Below are 18122 nucleotides of genomic sequence, written 5' to 3'. Positions count from 1 at the left end.
ATGTACCGGTGATAAAGAATTAGTTCTGAAATATGTATCAAGCCTGATTGTTGTACATCCTTTAACTTCTCTATTACAAGATAGTAAATTGATGAATATTACGAGTAATGTTTTACGTTATAAAAATATAAATACATTTGCACTGTGACGTAATAATTTTTTTCAGGTAGGTACAGAATATTAAGAATTATCTTGAGTGCTCAATCATCTATAAATCGTAAGAAATTCCAATCGATATTGTTCTTAATCGGTGAACGGAGAATCGGGAATTTGAAAATGAGCGCCGTAGGACAAAATTCGTAGACGTTCGTTATGGCGGATATCTATAATTGTACCACCTGCGCAGAAGAGAGGCGCGTCGATATGCGCAACTTCATCAAAGCGTATTGGTCCAGGACAATTCGTGCTTCAAGTTCCGAGTGGTATTACCTGTGGGTTGCGAGCTACAGTCAGGTTGTAAAGATAAAAGTGAGGGGTGCGTTTCGAAGCTTTATTTTGTCGAATGTTCCGATTGACAGCTGCAAATGTTGACAGAATTTTATACTCTAGCTAACGCAAATAAATTACACTATTAGCGCAGAAAAGAGGTTGTGCAGTTGAGTTACGGCGATCATGTCTCAAGACGACGATGTAGGATTTTTATACAAAACAATGAGTGAGTACCTGTTCTAGACCTGCGTCTGTTATTGTCAATGATCCAGGCAATCTGCAATGTGTACGAACGTGTCTATAGTTCATTCACCATACATTCATTATGGTTGTGATACGTCGTGTTATTGCTTCGAAATTTAAATAGACGACAGCATTTAGAGAACGTGGTTTATTATCCGTATATTGCAACCGTATATTGCGTTTTATAACTCGCTATCGAGTGTGCGAATGATCTGTAATTGAAGGTATCAAAATACAATCGAATTATTATTTTATTTACAAGGAGTAACGTTACTTTTTGGAATCGTGTAGAATGTTGTCAACGCGAGCAGGGAATAAATCGAAATAGGGTGGCGATTTAAGTTTCCAAAAATAATTGCATACGCGGATAACTATAGAACGATCAAAAACGCGAACGGCAAATCATTTCGCACGTAAATTTCGGGTGCATAACGTGTAGCGTCAACCGGCGTTTTGCGAAGTCAATGAACGCAGCGTGACATGTGCCGGTAAACGATGGCGATACGCACGCATGAATGTAGGATCGTGGTATGCATGCATCACAGAGTTTGATACGTGCACAGAAACACGCACACTGTCATATAGCGTGCGAAACGCGTGAGGGGTGGTGATTCTACGACAAGTCTTGACAGCAGTGGGGGGGATATTTAGGGATTTAGGGATTCAGGGGAAAATCTGCCTCGATACATAAACCGGAGTGCGAAGTGGGAACCACCGCCAAGCCAAGCATTCGGGCTATGAATCGTGTAAAACGGGGTGGCAGATGAAAGAGAAATTATTATTCTCGGCGCGTTATTTTTGCTCCGATTCCCATTGAATGTGATATCGGTATAGTGTCAGGTCCGTTTTTAAACACGATGAGTAGTTCATGTGAGTATTCCAGCATTAAAGTCCGACACATAACCTATACTAACCTTTTTCCTTGCGTGCTCAAATTTTTTGGTGTCTTTTTACGATAATGTCGTTTGTTTTCACGACGTGGAAATCAGGTAGAATATCTAGAAAAAATATCCAACTTGTATCCGTATTCATCAATTTTTCAATTCTTTCTCCAAAGTTGAACGTGATCCAAAGAAGAGACGAGTCAAACCCGTCGATTCGGCCCAACAATCATTGCTTGATTTCGATTTGGGCGAGAGTTCAGATGACAGCGATTTCAGAATCGAAGATCATTGTGAGGAGTCAGACGACGATTCCGTTGACTCTCACGATGTTGGAAAAGGTAGGCAAAGCTACATATTTTCAACTTTAGAACAACGCAAAAGTGTTTAGGACAACTGCTAATCTTTTACTTCCTCTTCTTCAGATGAAGACGACGATGAATCAGAAGAGACCGATGATTCTCTCGAAGAACCTTTGGTTCGCGGAAAAGGGATTGGTGGGATGACGGTCTGTGATGTAATTGAACAAGCACGGCAACAAGCTGCCAAAGCTGGCCAATTCGATGAAAAAGTTGCTAAAGTTTTGATCTGTTGCGGTTGTTTGGGAGACAGAAGCGACGATATTAATGAAATTGTTGAGTGCGATGGATGTGGGGTCACTGTTCACGAAGGTAATTATTAACTTGTATTTATTTTATAGGTATCAATAGGTACCAGACTTTATTACACATCTTTGACACTTTAAACGAACCATAAATGTTTGAAATCTAACAAGAATTAATAGATATGTCTGAGCATTGTTTGCTCTGAATTGCATGAAAGCGTGAGCCACATTATGACTGGACGGATTGATCATTACTACTACGAATTTTTTATCCTCCACACAGGCTGCTATGGCGTTTCCGACGTTGAGAGCTTTTCTAGCACCGATTCACTTTGCCAGTCAGCACCATGGTTCTGCGAAGCTTGTAGTGCTGGTGTTGACGATCCTTCGTGTGAACTCTGCCCCAATAAAGGTGGAATTTTCAAAGAGACCGACGTCGGGAAATGGGTTCATCTTGTATGCGCCTTGTACGTTCCTGGGGTTGCTTTTGGAGAGGTAAGACACTGTCTTGTCATTTATACCAATCATAGATTAAGGAGCATAGTCTTTTAGATCTACACATTGTGTAGTAGATAGTTTTAATGCAAAGTTCTATAGTAAAATATATAAACTTTGATATTCCGCGCTATTGAACAAAATTCTGTTACTTAAATGCAATGCAGATATAAAAAATTTCGAAAAATTCTGATTCTTTCCAGTGTTTCAGTGTAAGAACCCTTGAATTTGTTGAGTGTAATTATTTTAAATCTTTGTTTCCATCTTGATTGGCATTGAAATTATTGTCAATATTAAATAATCAGGAGATTCGTATCAATCATGTGATTAAAATAGGTGGACCGTCTGGCAAGTGTAACATTGTTTGAAATGGCATACAGCAAATGGGGAGCGAAGCAGTGCTGCTTGTGCGAAGACGCTCGCTATGCTCGAACTGGCGTCTGTATTGAGTGTGATGCAGGGATGTGCCATACATACTTTCATGTCACATGGTCAGTAGTTAAATATACCTAATGAATTGAATTGTTTGTAAATCCGACTGATGTCAGATAAGGATAAGTTGCAAATATACAATTCGTCATATTTACATTGTCAAAAATTATTAGCGCACAGAGAGAGGGCCTGCTATCTGAAGCTCATAGTGAAGAAGTGGACCAAGCGGATCCATTTTACGCGCACTGCAAACTACACTCAGATAAAACATTAGTTCGTCGACGCAGACGTAACTGGCTAGCTCTTCAGCTCAGAGCACAGTATAGACAGCAGTTGCATCTACAACCTGATCATCTCGATACTGAAGAACAGCGCAGAATTCAAAGGAAGCTCGCAAAGCACAGGCACAAGTACTTGGCTCATAAGGCATCAAGGCAACCACCTTGGGGTGAGCCAATATTTTTCTTTTTCTTTTAATTTCTTCGTAGTTACATAGTTGTAGTTTTCGTTCGGTGAAGTTGAGCACTAAGTATGTACTTACAAATATTTTTAAAACAAGTATTGAATAATTATGTTTTGATTGAATTTTAGTACCTACTCAGAAAATGCCAAGACTGCTCACAACATCAGCTTCTGCTTGTCGCCAGTTGGCAAAGAAGGCGGAATTAATGGGAGTTGATACCGCAGCTTTAGAAGCTCAAGAGGCCCAGCTAGTCGCATTGGTCGATGTTAGAAAGAAATGGCATATTCCTCCGGCGTTTAGTGTAGAATTTATCGGCTACTACCTTGATCGGAATCTCCGTGTTGCTGCAATGAAACGAAGACTTCAAGAGCACTTGGACGTTAACTCACAGTTGTTGAATGAGCAACAAAGACTAGATAGAAAATATGATGAAGTAACGAAGGATAACGAAGATCAAATTCGCGTCAATGTTACTTTGAAAGAAAAAATTGAAATGTATCATCAGCTACTCCGATCTTCGGGATACGTTAAACCACTACCATTAATCGCAGACTTAGCTAAACCTAGAATACCGACTACCCTTGGTGAGTTTATTGCGTGATTCCTACTACAAAATAAATGTATTATTACATAAATATGAATGGTTGTTCTGATAACTCTTAATTCTTTGCCTTAGGTACAGGACTTGGGGTGCCGACAGCTGCTGCATTAAAAATGGGAGTTGGTTTTCCCCTACCTGTAGGAAAAGGTGGCGAAGGTGGAAGAGAAGGTCGTGTATTAAGTAGTCAAGCTCACGATCATAATCACAAAGGTGATCTAACACTAAGACACCAGTGCGGTATTTGTCGAAGATCAACGGATCAGCACTTGCTTGCAAAATGTGACACATGCCACCTCCACTATCATCTTTCTTGTTTGAGTCCGCCTCTAGCACGCATGCCAAAAAAAACTAAACTGATGGGCTGGTGAGTTAGCGTTAATGGTTGGTTAGTCCTGTTAACTATTTTGATATAAACAATATTCAAAAGAACGGATTCTATTTCGCTCTGTCTCACAAACAATACAATATACGATAATGAATTTTCATTATTTCTTGATCATTTAGGCAATGTTCAGAGTGTGATAAAGAATCTTCTGGTTCAGAAGTTGAGCACGTCGATACCTCAGCACCGCGCAAATTGCGACATTGTAAAGACGAGGCGAGCCCTTCTCTTACACCATTACAAGAAACCCATATTCCAGTTGCTCTTAGCACACCTACAACGTCGAAGAACATTGTTAGTGCTGCTGCTGCAAGTGTTACTACAACACAAGATGCGCCCACCACACCAAAAGTTAGCTCACGTCTTTTACCACATTTGTCTTTTTGTCAGATAAGTCTTAATGACGTAATTCATCAAACTATCGACCTACCAACCCTGATTTTTCACATACACAATAAGAAAATTCTAAATTTCAAGTTAACCATAAAACCAATGGGACCACAGCCTTCATTCATGGAACGAATGCTGACGGAAACAAGTATACCTCAGCAACAATTATCCAATGTAAATCTCACACCACGTGAAGGATCCCCACAGTACATGGTGGCATCCGCCGATGGCACGGAAGCTATACCTCAAAGAAGCGGGAAGAAACGAAGGAGGTATACTTTTCATTATCTTATTCATCTGAATTCTGGTTTTCAACATTACACTAATTTAGCTCGCTCAACTTACCGCGAATCACGTTACTTTTATTCTTAATTTGATTACAAATTTAGTACTGTAGCAATCATTTATTTTTATCAATTACGAGCATTTGCAGGGCAAATGTGCATTTTAACTCCCATTTGAGATTTTAAATACGTTTAATAATTTCCGTTAATATTGTGGTATTATATATTCATCAGGGAAAAACATAAGAGGTACACCCCTGATCCAATCACTGGTGTGAAGCAGCGTAAACGTAAACATAAGAGAAAGAGTTTAGATGTAGAGAATCCAGAGACCCAAGGTCAGCCAGAAGTACACAGAAGGATCACCATCAAGGTAAATTTGATATTTTAGAATGCATAGCGTTAAGAAAAACGATACACACCTTCTCTTTTTCAGTTATTCTCATAGAGTCTTTCGGACTTCCCTAATTCATTTTCAAACATTGATTCTAAAGTTTCCTTTCGATTTTTCGGTCCATAATAGGCGATAGCTGATTTTCTATTATTTTATCTTCAGATTAAACCAATCCCGCGTCCAGAAGGTGACATAGCGTCGGAATCGAGCCCACAAATGTTTGTGGCTACTTCTACAAGCACTGAAATTACACCGCCACCGCCAGTCAAGCTACCACCGCCACCTCCACCTCCGCCACCAACCGCTCTATCAGCGCCTACCACCACTCCGAGTAGCAGCAGTACCAACAGCAGACTCTCATCTGGAAGTTTAAAAAAAGGGAAAGAAGCTGATCTTCTTACACAGTGCGACGTCTGCAGTATGCCTGGCACCAATCAAAATCTTGTTAGGTTAGTGAAATTGCTGTTCCACAATTTGACTTCGTTTAAATCTATGGTAGGCTGTTTGTAATGGTAGCGCGATTTTAAGGCTTGAAGAAAAGAAAAAGAAAAAAAATTAGGCAAGTCACAATATAGTTAACATTGTTTATCATAAGTCAACATAATTTTACAATGACAGTAGATCATTACTGCGATCTTTGATTGCATATCAATATGTAATAGACAAAGAAATGGTTTAATCATCACCAATTTCGGTTGCAAATGATAATGTAAATAATATCATCCGCTTACACAGATGCGATGAATGCAAGAAATGCTACCACTTCACATGTCTTGAACCGCCCGTAAAGAAATCACCCAAGAGAAGAGGATACTCGTGGCACTGTGCAGATTGCGATCCCAGTGTAAGAAATTATTTTCCACAATCTAAGACTGCATTGTTAATGAATCAATTTTGTTTTCGTTATTAATTAAATGACTGACTTTTTTCTATCCCGCAGGCATCAGAGTCAGAGAATTGAATATCTACAACAAAAGGACAGCCGAAATAACCTTCCCATAAAACAGCACCGATAAGTTAATTTGGTACCATGTACCCTTGATTAGTTAGCTATAACAAATACGATATCGCATTCATTTGAGTTCTTTTATTTTTCATTATAGTTTAGTATCATAGAACGTCTTTTACCAACATTAGACTATTCAAAACAAATAGTCATAAGAAATAAAAGAGATGTGAGTTTTGGCATGGAAATTATGCAAAGTTAAAATCCATTATTTTTTATTTCTATTTCTATGTGCATTAGGCATCTTCGGTATAGGTTATCGAAATCATTTTATTGTTTGTAAAGTCGCTAGTTTTTGTTTCTAACTAGCTTGCTTCCGTTTTTTTATTTTTTTTAAACTGATTATGGTTAATTTTGAAGTAGTATTTTTTCCAATAATTGCCTAATATATTACAGGTAAAATGAAGTCACTTATAAAGTTTCTTGTTTCTCATGAAGGTAAGCAAATATATGTATACATGAGTGTATACATTTTACTCGTAATAGGTTTTGTTCTCACATATCAATGTTTCTGTTTATTAGGAAAAATTCATACTGCGGTAACATACTCTGCAAGAAAGTTAAGCTCGCGAGTTTTTGCAATAAAATAATTATGTATATTTTCCATAAAGTTATTAGCCTATGACGAATTCCTAATAACAAAATTCAATGAATTCTGGTCAAATTACTGTGATGCGTTTCTTTATCGAAAATACATCTGAAAAGGGTTCTGTGGATTGATTCTGCAGCAGTTTCGTATGAAATTTTTGAGGTCATGTAAAAAATTGAAGATAAATTATTTGTGACTCCATTATTCAGATGTAGAAAGTGCACTCTATGAACAACCGAATAATTTGCGAAATCTAAGCTCAAAAGCCGTTTCTCGCGATAACAATCATTTTTCAATAAATTCCAAATTGAATCGAGGTTTTGAGAAAAATTAAAATAATTCTCGTTAGTACTCTTAGGTCGGTAACGTAACTCTGTGCATAAAACTTCTTAGCTTCTTTCATTTTCTGGAAGAATTAACAATTTCTTAAACACACTGGAATCGAATTCATTTGTAGTCAGTCCATTGCAGCTTTTCATGAAAAATCAATTTCCACATGTCTAAAGATGCTACGCTGGTGGATGAAAAAATTTTACAGCCAATATATCGAATTATAGGCTCTGAACGGTCGATTTTGATATCCAACTAAGTGGAAAAATGTCATTGTGAAATGAAAAATGCATAGCATATGTCGTATAACTTTTATCTACTTATATTACAATTTATTTTGTTTCTATTTATTACCTAAGAATCAAGACGAAAAAAGGTACGGTTTTCGTTTGTTCTTCGAAAGAAATCCGTTATAGAAATCACGAGCTGACATGGGCGGTCGACCAGGACAGCCTATGTTACTAACTGAAATTTTGGTGTTCCCTCGACAATATACCACTAATTTATTCAGCTCTTTGTTGAATGTCAGTAGACCTATAATTAAAAATAATTTATTATTGGTTTACTGAAATCACATTAAAGCCTATGATATCTTTAATAGAGATGTATGAAGACTTATGCATAGCAGATCCATCACAATTAAGTACAATGTATCGCAATACACTTGACACTATGTCAAAATGTATTCAAAGTCTTGATCGTTAGACACTACAAATAAACTAGCAAATTATTATTAATTGACTTCAAGTACCTGGCACTATGTCAGACACTTGTTGTCCTGGAAGTGGGTCTTTAAGTACCTGAACATCCAAGAGTTTCAGTGTTGCACCCAAAAACGTTGTTGTCAGGGGATATAATTCACACAAGGCACGTTGCAAATCATAAACATTCTTAGCAGTCATTTCATTCCACTTTACTAAAGATAACTTCGGAGTTACTTTGGGTGCTGCAATATAAATGGCACTACAGTCAGAGACTAAATAAATTAGAGTCTTCAACAGTCGGCTGGATACCGGCATTGCTGTACCATTTCTTAGTGCTAATAATATAATTAGGTCATTGTACATCTCTTTGTCAGATGGTGTGAAACACTTACCATAAGTTATTCCTTCGTTACTTTGTGGTTCAGCATGATCTAAAATATCTGGCAATCTTTTCAAAGTGTCTATCAGAAGGTCTGCACCAAGCCTTGACATTCTGTCTCGTAACTCTGGCATTGTTTCATCAGGATGAACATTTAATTTTTGTTGAGCCACCACTTCTCCAATGTCAAATCTAAAATCGATATCTTCAAAGTTTTCATGCAGGGATTTGCATTTTGTTAAGTAGATGTAATAGGCAGTGTTTTGTTTTTAATGGGTATATAGCTGAAAACATGTTATTTTTGATTGAAAACTAACTTCTGAGTTTCACCCTTACAAAAGCTACTTGTTTGATTCATCGACTAATTGAACTTGGCCATAGTTTTCAATACTTCATATGTACTCACTTTTTTGGCATCACTTTCATAATGCTAATACCTGTTTCACTGTCTCCGTTCAACAGTGCATATATTATTGGTGCAGCACCTCTCCATCTAGGCAACAAACTACCGTGGACGTTTAACATGCCTCTGAACAAAAATTGGTAATTATTACTCATAGAATGCAGGTAAAAATTGTCTTTAAGGCATATGGTGATGGATAATTTCAAGAATGAATTTACCTTATGATTATTGATACTTTTGTATTAGACGATGACTACTTTGTAATATTTTAGAGCACTTGAAAATTTAATATAAATTCAGATTATTAATTATTGAAATACACAAAGACAAAGAAGTAAACTTACAATGGGAAAGAGAGTATGATGCGAGATGGAATTAAATGCCCAAAGGACACGACCAGTCCAATGTGAAATTCAGACAGGTTGATATCTGGTGGCCAGTTATGTATCGGTATCCTGTGTTGTCTCGCATATTTTGTGACAGTATTTTCTTTTCCACCATAAGCAGTAACAATTTCGAGACGACTTAGCAATTTCCCTGCTTCACTGTACAAAATTTTGAAATCATATAAATTAAATAACATCGGCAGACCAATTTTTGTTCAGTTAAACAACTACTTATAATGTCGCAGTAATATGCAGGAAGAAAAATATGCGAACATAAGTTGAATGAACCCGAGACCTATGAGTATGAAAATATCAATGAAATTATGAAATTTAATGGTCCCATGAAAATCTTCAAGTAAGGAAGGATAAGTTTACGGAGGTAGAACCCTTTGGGTATTTGAAGGTTAGATGGGACACTTACTACTTGTGGTAGAGTTGCCTAAGGCTCTGTAACGCGAAATCATCACTGCCAAAGAACAAGACGCTCCAGGGAGCTTTTCTTTCTGTACAAACATTTTTCACCCGAGTTGAAATTTGTTGACGAGAACATAACCTGGTTAAAATGGTGCGGTCCTTCAATTCTTGGTGTAATTTTGGAATATTTGTATTGAACAGTCTTAGAATATTGATATTCATTTTTGGGTATATTTGTTTCAACACATTCATACATCACTGGCAAAATCTCGTTCGTGGTAAACAGTCATGCATTTCACGCATTAACTAAACAATGGCACTGTGAATCGTCTCGTCTACCTCGGTGGCCCGCACTAAGTTATACTAATAATACTATCGTGGTGGTCCCTATTCATTATAGGCATTGACTGAAGAATATAAAGACGGATACCCCTGGGTAAACTTTTGTGACCAGTTTTCAGAACCCAGAAAACGCAGCGAAAAGAGCGTAGGACACACAGGAGAGAAACGGTAAGCGAATGAGCACCTGCTGAAAAATGTCGAAAACACGGGTCTCGTGTTTTGGCTGTAACTTCAGATGCGTTGATCACATCGTATTGGGACTGCGCCAAATCGATTTCTCTCGCAAAATTACGTCGGAATAGTGCCTGAAAGAATTGATTCCAGCACTTTTCAAATTCGCGAAAATTTTCGCCAAAAATACAAAGGGGTTAACCTTCCTTTTTTTTACCAAAAAATTTTTCGTCCCAGAATTGATTCGTATGACTCTTTTCCGACCAATTGGACCCCAAGGAACTCTGAAATCGCAGCGAAAAGAGCGTGGGATCAACAGGAGAGAAACGGCGAGCGAAAAAGCACCTGCTGAAAAATGTCGAAAATTCAGGTTTTCGTTTTTTGGCTGTAACTTTCGATGCGTTGATCGCAGCGTATTGCGACTGCGCCCAATCGATTTCTCTCGCAAAATTACGTCGGAATAGTACCTGAAAGAATTGATTCCAGCACTTTTCAAAATCGCGAAAATTTTCACCAAAAATACAAAGGGGTTAACCTTCCTTTTTTTTTACCAAAAAATTTTTCGTCCCAGAATTGATTCGTATGACTCTTTTCCGACCAATTGGACCCCAAGGAACTCTGAAATCGCAGCGAAAAGAGCGTGGGATCAACAGGAGAGAAACGGCGAGCGAAAAAGCACCTGCTGAAAAATGTCGAAAATTCAGGTTTTCGTTTTTTGGCTGTAACTTTCGATGCGTTGATCGCAGCGTATTGCGACTGCGCCCAATCGATTTCTCTCGCAAAATTACGTCGGAATAGTGCCTGAAAGAATTGATTCCAGCACTTTTCAAAATCGCGAAAATTTTCGCCAAAAATACAAAGGGTTAACCTTCCTTTTTTTTTACCAAAAAATTTTTCGTCCCAGAATTGATTCGTATGACTCTTTTCCGACCAATTGGACCCCAAGGAACTCTGAAATCGCAGCGAAAAGAGCGTGGGATCAACAGGAGAGAAACGGCGAGCGAAAAAGCACCTGCTGAAAAATGTCGAAAATTCAGGTTTTCGTTTTTTGGCTGTAACTTTCGATGCGTTGATCGCAGCGTATTGCGACTGCGCCCAATCGATTTCTCTCGCAAAATTACGTCGGAATAGTGCCTGAAAGAATTGATTCCAGCACTTTTCAAAATCGCGAAAATTTTCGCCAAAAATACAAAGGGGTTAACCTTCCTTTTTTTTTACCAAAAAATTTTTCGTCCCAGAATTGATTCGTATGACTCTTTTCCGACCAATTGGACCCCAAGGAACTCTGAAATCGCAGCGAAAAGAGCGTGGGATCAACAGGAGAGAAACGGCGAGCGATTAATCCAGGAATAACCTGAGGTGGTTATCGGTGGTTGTTGGAGGTGGTAGGCGGTGGTCGGAGGTGGACGAGGAGGAGGACGAGGAAGACTAGGAGAACAAGGTGGACAAGGAAGACAAGGATTTGTGCTCGGTGAGTTCAACATTTTTATAATATTTGATGAAGTAGGATCAGGATCAGGAGTAGGATCAGGAGTAGGAATAGGAGTAGGATCAGAAGGAGGAGTAGGAGTAGGATCAGGAATAGGATCAGAAATGGTAGTAGGAGTAGGAGTAGGATGAGAAGTGGGATCAGGAGTAGGAGTAGGAGTAGCAGTAGAAGTACAAATAGGAGAAGGATCAAGAGTAGGTGTAGGATCAGGAGAAGAATTAGTATCAGAAGTAGTCAACCACCTCCTCCCACCTCCGACCACCTTCGTCCTCTTCGTCCACCTCGTCCCCGTCCTCTTCTTCCTCTGCCGCCTCGTTGTCCTCGTCGTTCTCGACTTCCCCGACCACCGCCGCTCACTTCCAACCACCGCTAAACACTTCCTACCCCCTCCTGCCCCCACCAAACACCGCCAACCATCTCCGTCCACCTCCTACCACACCCTGCCGCCTCTTTCTGCTCTTTTTAAATCATATTATTTACTCAGAGTAATTTTAGTCAGAAACTTTCTTAACTGGCGCTTACATCTTAATCATTTCTCTTCAACGTTGTAATTGCAAGATATAACTAATTTGTAATATTCCGCGTTGCAGGAAAGTCCGTCAATGGAACGGTCTGCTGACTCCGAAGGATCTCTACTGGATGTGGATGAAACTTTGGAAAGAAGTAAGGAGGTTCTAGGATCACCATTCTACGAAGAAAGTAATAAGATCAAGATTTCTTAACTTGTATACTAATATCACCTTGTCTTCATTTGTATCAAAACCTCTATGTTTGCACGGTCTTGATTGAAGTTGGAATTTCATGTTGACAGTTGATTTCAGAACTGCGTCAGCTGTCAACTGGCCAACTAACAGAGCTTCTCGGTGAAATGGAATCCTTGGTCGGAGCGCTCAGCGAAACTTTAATAGCTGAGTATTATTATTATTAATATTAGCTTACTTTTGTAAGTATTTATGAATATAGCCTCCATGAATATTCATTGTTGGTATGTAAGGTCTCACAACGTACCAACTTTCTGTAAGAGATGTTGAAGATTTTCAACACAATTATGTTTCAGTTCTGTGCCCCACCTAGTGATCCACTAGTACATATCCTCCGACGTGACATCGCTGTGCTACGTGTAAAGAAGAAAAGATTTATTAAGATGCAAATTGCTCCTCTCTTCTTGCCATTGTGCTTTCAGCCATTGTTGTGCTGTATGTTGAAAATATAGAACAGTTTATAATATAGAATAACAGGTACAGCTACGAATACAGCACTACAATAAATCTTGTAGAAATGAGCTCTCATTGAGATTTCTCTGTATTTATAACTCGACGCGAGAAGGCAAAAATTAATGTAATGCCATCTGTAAGGTGATTGGACTCGTATTTGCACTACGAGAACTCGTTGGGCATTTTGCGGTGAAATTTCAAAAATTGTTGTACAAGAAATTAAATAACTATAAAAATGGTTGAAAAATATTATCTCCAATAGTGGCTGTAGCTAATACAGCTTTAACCGTATATTGATTATGTTAATGATCTATTGTGACAAGATCGGAATTAGATAAGCTCTCTAAATACTCTTTTCTAGACTATTAATTTATATCATGCATATGTGAATGTATATTTCTTCAGTTTATACAATCACTGCACTAGGATTACCCTTGCCATGTTTTATGGTGCGCTTGTGTAATTTGTATATTATTAACCTTACGTTTTACTCTATTTGCGACAAGTTGCGAGTGTTTCTAATTTCTTGGCAATTATTTATGTACATGTATGTGTATATATGTATATATATATACTTATGCATGTGTATATACATATATGCACATGTTTAAAACTAGATTTTTACAATAAACACAGAGGTTTTAGTATATTCTCATACGGATTTCTGTGTATAGATATACTTGAACTAAAATATCCTTATCTCTAATACGGAGTTCTTCGGAATTCGCATTTGTTCTTGTAACCCAATGTCCTACATACATGTCTCAAAGCCCTGTTGACATAAAAGCAGCTATTCGATAGAAATTATAGTTTATAGTTTACACAGCCCATTGCATGATATTTCATTATAAATACATATGTTTCAATGTATTTAGGAATAATTTATCAAATGTACAGAGGTCATGTGCAAATAATAAATGAATTGATTCGACCGCAGTTTGATGTATTCATTAGAGCTTCGACAATAAAATTAAGCTTTGTTACTTCTTTTATCTTATTATGGATAATCAAAAACATTTCCGACTATTCGTGCTGTGGAAGCATGGGGATTCAACCAAATGTAGCAAAAGATTAGAAACAGTGTATGTAGAGTACGGGTATTTTTCTAATAATGCAAATAGAATAGAATACCACGCCTTGCGAATTAGCTTTCCAGACAGAGATGAATGATGAATTTTAAGGACTGCATTATCGTTGTTGAATACTTTATGGCTCATGGGAAAAGAAAATCTGTAACGATAAAATTGATGCACCGGATCATCGTCGACTTTAACTTTTAAAATGTCCTACCATTTTCGAACGCCTCCTACCTCCCCCTGCCACCTCCGACCATCAATGGCCACTTTCGACCACCCCCTATCACCTTCCGCCAGCGCCGACCACCTCCTACCATTTCCGAACACCTCCAACCATCCTATTTACCTATATTACTAGATTAGCTATGATATGAGAAGAGAAGAATTATTCATTTCGAAATGGGATTCTATTCGACGCGCGCTCGATGTATTCCATAACATCAGTATTCATAATTATTCCAACAACTTTTCATTTGCTCTCTCGATCTTGAATTTTCATAGGCATAGAATCGAAACGCTGTTTTAGCTGGTCGCAAGTGAAGCATCTGCGTTGGGTGGAGGAGCAGAATTGTTTTTCGAAAAGTATTCTGATGGAACAAAATTCAGAGTAACTGCAACACATAACGGATGCGCTAATTCTGAACGAGATGAAATTGATGCTTCGTATATGAGACAGTATTTAACACTGCGTAGTGATTTAAAGACCTAGAAAGGTGATAGGGAGAGAAAGAACGACGCTTCTCAACACTTCGAGTGTATTTTAACACACATTTGAAAGATACGAGCGAAATTTTTCATCATCCAACTGTCGCAGAACGGCAGCGTTATTAGCCGACCCGTTTACTGAAGAAAATATCTCCAGTCAACGACTGACCATCGAAGGGCCTGGCCGCTTGAGTCTGGAATCGGCAGGAGAGATAAAGTGTGTATTTCTTGTATGAAATGTGAAACCTAAACTCATTATACATCATATCATATCATCATACATCATACATCATACATCATACATCGTACATCATACATCGTACATCATACATCATCATACATAGTATCAAAGTTCGAAACCATAGTTTGGATGTCGGACGTTCAGAAAGTGACGTCACCAATTCAAAATCAGCTAGCCGAATTCCTCAGTCGGGAAACAACCGCGCAGTAGAGCGGACGGATGAGAGTCGCGCTCCGCAAATTTCGAGTACCGGGTTCTCAACCTCCCGGATCCCGCGCTTCGGGTCCGCTACGTATTTCGAGTACCGGGTTCTCAACCTCCCAGATCTCGCGCTTCGGGCCCCGCTACGCGGTGAAACTCGACTTCCAGGATAAGCGCTCCGTGGTTCCTGGTTCATGTTTACAATAAATTATTTCAATTCGTTTTTCGCGCAAGCCCATATTCAGTAGCTGTCGGTCCGCTAATAAAATTTCTCGACTTCCAGGATAAACGCTCCGTGGTTCCTGGTTCATGTTTACAATAAATTATTTCAATTCGTTTTTCGCGCATATTCAGTAGCTATCGGTCCGCTAATAAAATTTCTCGACTTCCAGGATAAACGCTCCGTGGTTCCTGGTTCATGTTTACAATAAATTATTTCAATTCGTTTTTCGCGCATATTCAGTAGCTATCGGTCCGCTAATAAAATTTCTCGACTTCCAGGATAAACGCTCCGTGGTTCCTGGTTCATGTTTACAATAAATTATTTCAATTCGTTTTTCGCGCATATTCAGTAGCTGTCGGTCCGCTAATAAAATTCCTCGACTTCCAGGATAAACGCTCCGTGGTTCCTGGTTCATGTTTACAATAAATTATTTCAATTCGTTTTTCGCGCATATTCAGTAGCTGTCGGTCCGCTAATAAAATTCCTCGACTTCCAGGATAAACGCTCCGTGGTTCCTGGTTCATGTTTACAATAAATTATTTCAATTCGTTTTTCGCGCAAGCCCATATTCAGTAGCTGTCGGTCCGCTAATAAAATTTCTCGACTTCCAGGATAAACGCTCCGTGGTTCCTGGTTCATGTTTACAATAAATTATTTCAATTCGTTTTTTGCGCATATTCAGTAGCTGTCGGTCCGCTAATAAAATTCCTCGACTTCCAGGATAAACGCTCCGTGGTTCCTGGTTCATGTTTACAATAAATTATTTCAATTCGTTTTTCGCGCAAGCCCATATTCAGTAGCTGTCGGTCCGCTAATAAAATTCCTCGACTTCCAGGATAAACGCTCCGTGGTTCCTGGTTCATGTTTACAATAAATTATTTCAATTCGTTTTTCGCGCAAGCCCATATTCAGTAGCTGTCGGTCCGCTAATAAAATTTCTCGACTTCCAGGATAAACGCTCCGTGGTTCCTGGTTCATGTTTACAATAAATTATTTCAATTCGTTTTTCGCGCATATTCAGTAGCTGTCGGTCCGCTAATAAAATTTCTCGACTTCCAGGATAAGCGCTCCGTGGTTCCTGGTTCATGTTTACAATAAATTATTTCAATTCGTTTTTCGCGCATATTCAGTAGCTGTCGGTCCGCTAATAAAATTTCTCGACTTCCAGGATAAGCGCTCCGTGGTTCCTGGTTCATGTTTACAATAAATTATTTCAATTCGTTTTTCGCGCATATTCAGTAGCTATCGGTCCGCTAATAAAATTTCTCGACTTCCAGGATAAACGCTCCGTGGTTCCTGGTTCATGTTTACAATAAATTATTTCAATTCGTTTTTCGCGCATATTCAGTAGCTGTCGGTCCGCTAATAAAATTCCTCGACTTCCAGGATAAACGCTCCGTGGTTCCTGGTTCATGTTTACAATAAATTATTTCAATTCGTTTTTCGCGCATATTCAGTAGCTGTCGGTCCGCTAATAAAATTCCTCGACTTCCAGGATAAACGCTCCGTGGTTTCTGGTTCATGTTTACAATAAATTATTTCAATTCGTTTTTCGCGCATATTCAGTAGCTGTCGGTCCGCTAATAAAATTTCTCGACTTCCAGGATAAACGCTCCGTGGTTCCTGGTTCATGTTTACAATAAATTATTTCAATTCGTTTTTCGCGCATATTCAGTAGCTGTCAGTCCGCTAATAAAATTTCTATTACTTTACAATCTTCTCATAATCTTTTCGGTAAAATATATCGATAAAAAAATTATATTAAACCTCACACAGTATTTTTGATTTGTTCTCATGCTGAGAATATTTATTACTATTCAAGGTATAACCTGAGGTGGTTGAAGGTGGTCGGAGGTGGACGAGGAGGAGGACGAGGAGGACGAGGATTTGTGCTGGGTGAGTAAAACACTTTTATAATATTTGATGGCAATTGTAATTATATTTCATCTGAAATATTACAAACTTGTCACGTTTACAATAAATTATTTCAATTCATTTTTCGTGCAAGCACATATTCAGTAGCTGTGAATAATCTTATACAATATATTATATTATTAATTAATTGATTAATTACATTAATCCTTACACAATATTTTTGATGTGTTCCTATACTAAAAATATTCATTACTATTCCAGGTATCACCCGACGTGGTCGGAGGTGGACGAGGAGGAGGACGAGCTGGACGAGGAGGAGGACCAGGCGGACGAGGAGGAGGCGGGGTGGGTCGTGGGAGAGGACCTCTCCTCTCCTCAGAGGAGGGGAGGGGGAGGGGCAGGGAAGGGGGAGAGGTGGGCGGGGAGGGGGAAGGGAAGGGAAGGGAGGGGGAGGGGAGGGGAGGGCGGCGGGGAGGGGGAGGGGCAGGGGGGCGGGAAGGGAAGGGGTGGGGCGGGGAGGGTGGGGGGGAGGGCGGGAGGGAGGGATGGAGGGAGGGCGGGCGGGCGGGAGGGAGGGCGGGAGAGAGTGGGGGACGGATGTCAATGCGAGCCCGTTAGAGTTAATAGAGCAGTACACCCCCCTCCTTTCTCGCGCCCGCCCGCCCACCCTCCCTCCCTCCCGCCCGCCCTCCCGCCCTCCCGCCCTCCCCCCCACCCTCCCCCCACCCTCCCCGCCCCTCCCCGCCCCGCCCCTTCCCGCCCCGCCCCCCTGCCCC

General features: G+C 39.4%; 2 protein-coding genes and 1 long non-coding RNA gene across 5 annotated transcripts; 2 read left to right on the top strand and 1 right to left on the bottom strand.

The window, feature by feature from the left end:
* The first annotated feature begins 425 nt into the window (after window positions 1-425).
* On the top strand, window positions 426-9130 carry LOC124300349 (PHD finger protein 14). Of its 2 annotated transcripts, none has more exons than XM_046754324.1 (14): window positions 426-655; window positions 1730-1894; window positions 1979-2224; window positions 2441-2652; window positions 2989-3143; window positions 3258-3532; window positions 3676-4131; window positions 4224-4512; window positions 4653-4881; window positions 5008-5192; window positions 5439-5577; window positions 5761-6047; window positions 6334-6442; window positions 6539-9130. In XM_046754324.1, exons 1-14 carry the CDS (start codon window positions 613-615, stop codon window positions 6557-6559), a joined length of 2811 nt encoding a protein of 936 aa, XP_046610280.1. In that variant the 5' UTR covers window positions 426-612; the 3' UTR covers window positions 6560-9130. The 2 variants fall into 2 exon arrangements, with proteins under 2 accessions (XP_046610280.1, XP_046610281.1); XM_046754325.1 differs by lacking the exon at window positions 426-655 and adding an exon at window positions 1239-1542.
* Window positions 7107-10199, bottom strand: LOC124300350 (methionyl-tRNA formyltransferase, mitochondrial). Of its 2 annotated transcripts, none has more exons than XM_046754327.1 (6): window positions 9817-10199; window positions 9354-9554; window positions 9013-9135; window positions 8620-8798; window positions 8275-8469; window positions 7107-8057 (listed from the first exon to the last, which is right to left on the bottom strand). In XM_046754327.1, exons 1-6 carry the CDS (start codon window positions 10059-10061, stop codon window positions 7885-7887), a joined length of 1116 nt encoding a protein of 371 aa, XP_046610283.1. In that variant the 5' UTR covers window positions 10062-10199; the 3' UTR covers window positions 7107-7884. The 2 variants fall into 2 exon arrangements, with proteins under 2 accessions (XP_046610283.1, XP_046610284.1); XM_046754328.1 differs by having other exon boundaries at window positions 7918-8057; window positions 8324-8469.
* Window positions 10200-11732: 1533 nt separating this feature from the next.
* LOC124299892 (uncharacterized) lies at window positions 11733-12806 on the top strand. The gene is made up of 3 exons (XR_006907095.1): window positions 11733-11793; window positions 12402-12510; window positions 12633-12806. It is a non-coding gene; the product is annotated as an uncharacterized LOC124299892 (long non-coding RNA).
* Window positions 12807-18122: the final 5316 nt, after the last annotated feature.

The sequence above is a fragment of the Neodiprion virginianus genome, chromosome 3 (genome assembly GCF_021901495.1).
Source record: "Neodiprion virginianus isolate iyNeoVirg1 chromosome 3, iyNeoVirg1.1, whole genome shotgun sequence".
NCBI classification, from domain to species: Eukaryota; Metazoa; Arthropoda; class Insecta; order Hymenoptera; family Diprionidae; genus Neodiprion; species Neodiprion virginianus.
This window is presented reverse-complemented; position numbering and strand designations above follow the sequence as displayed.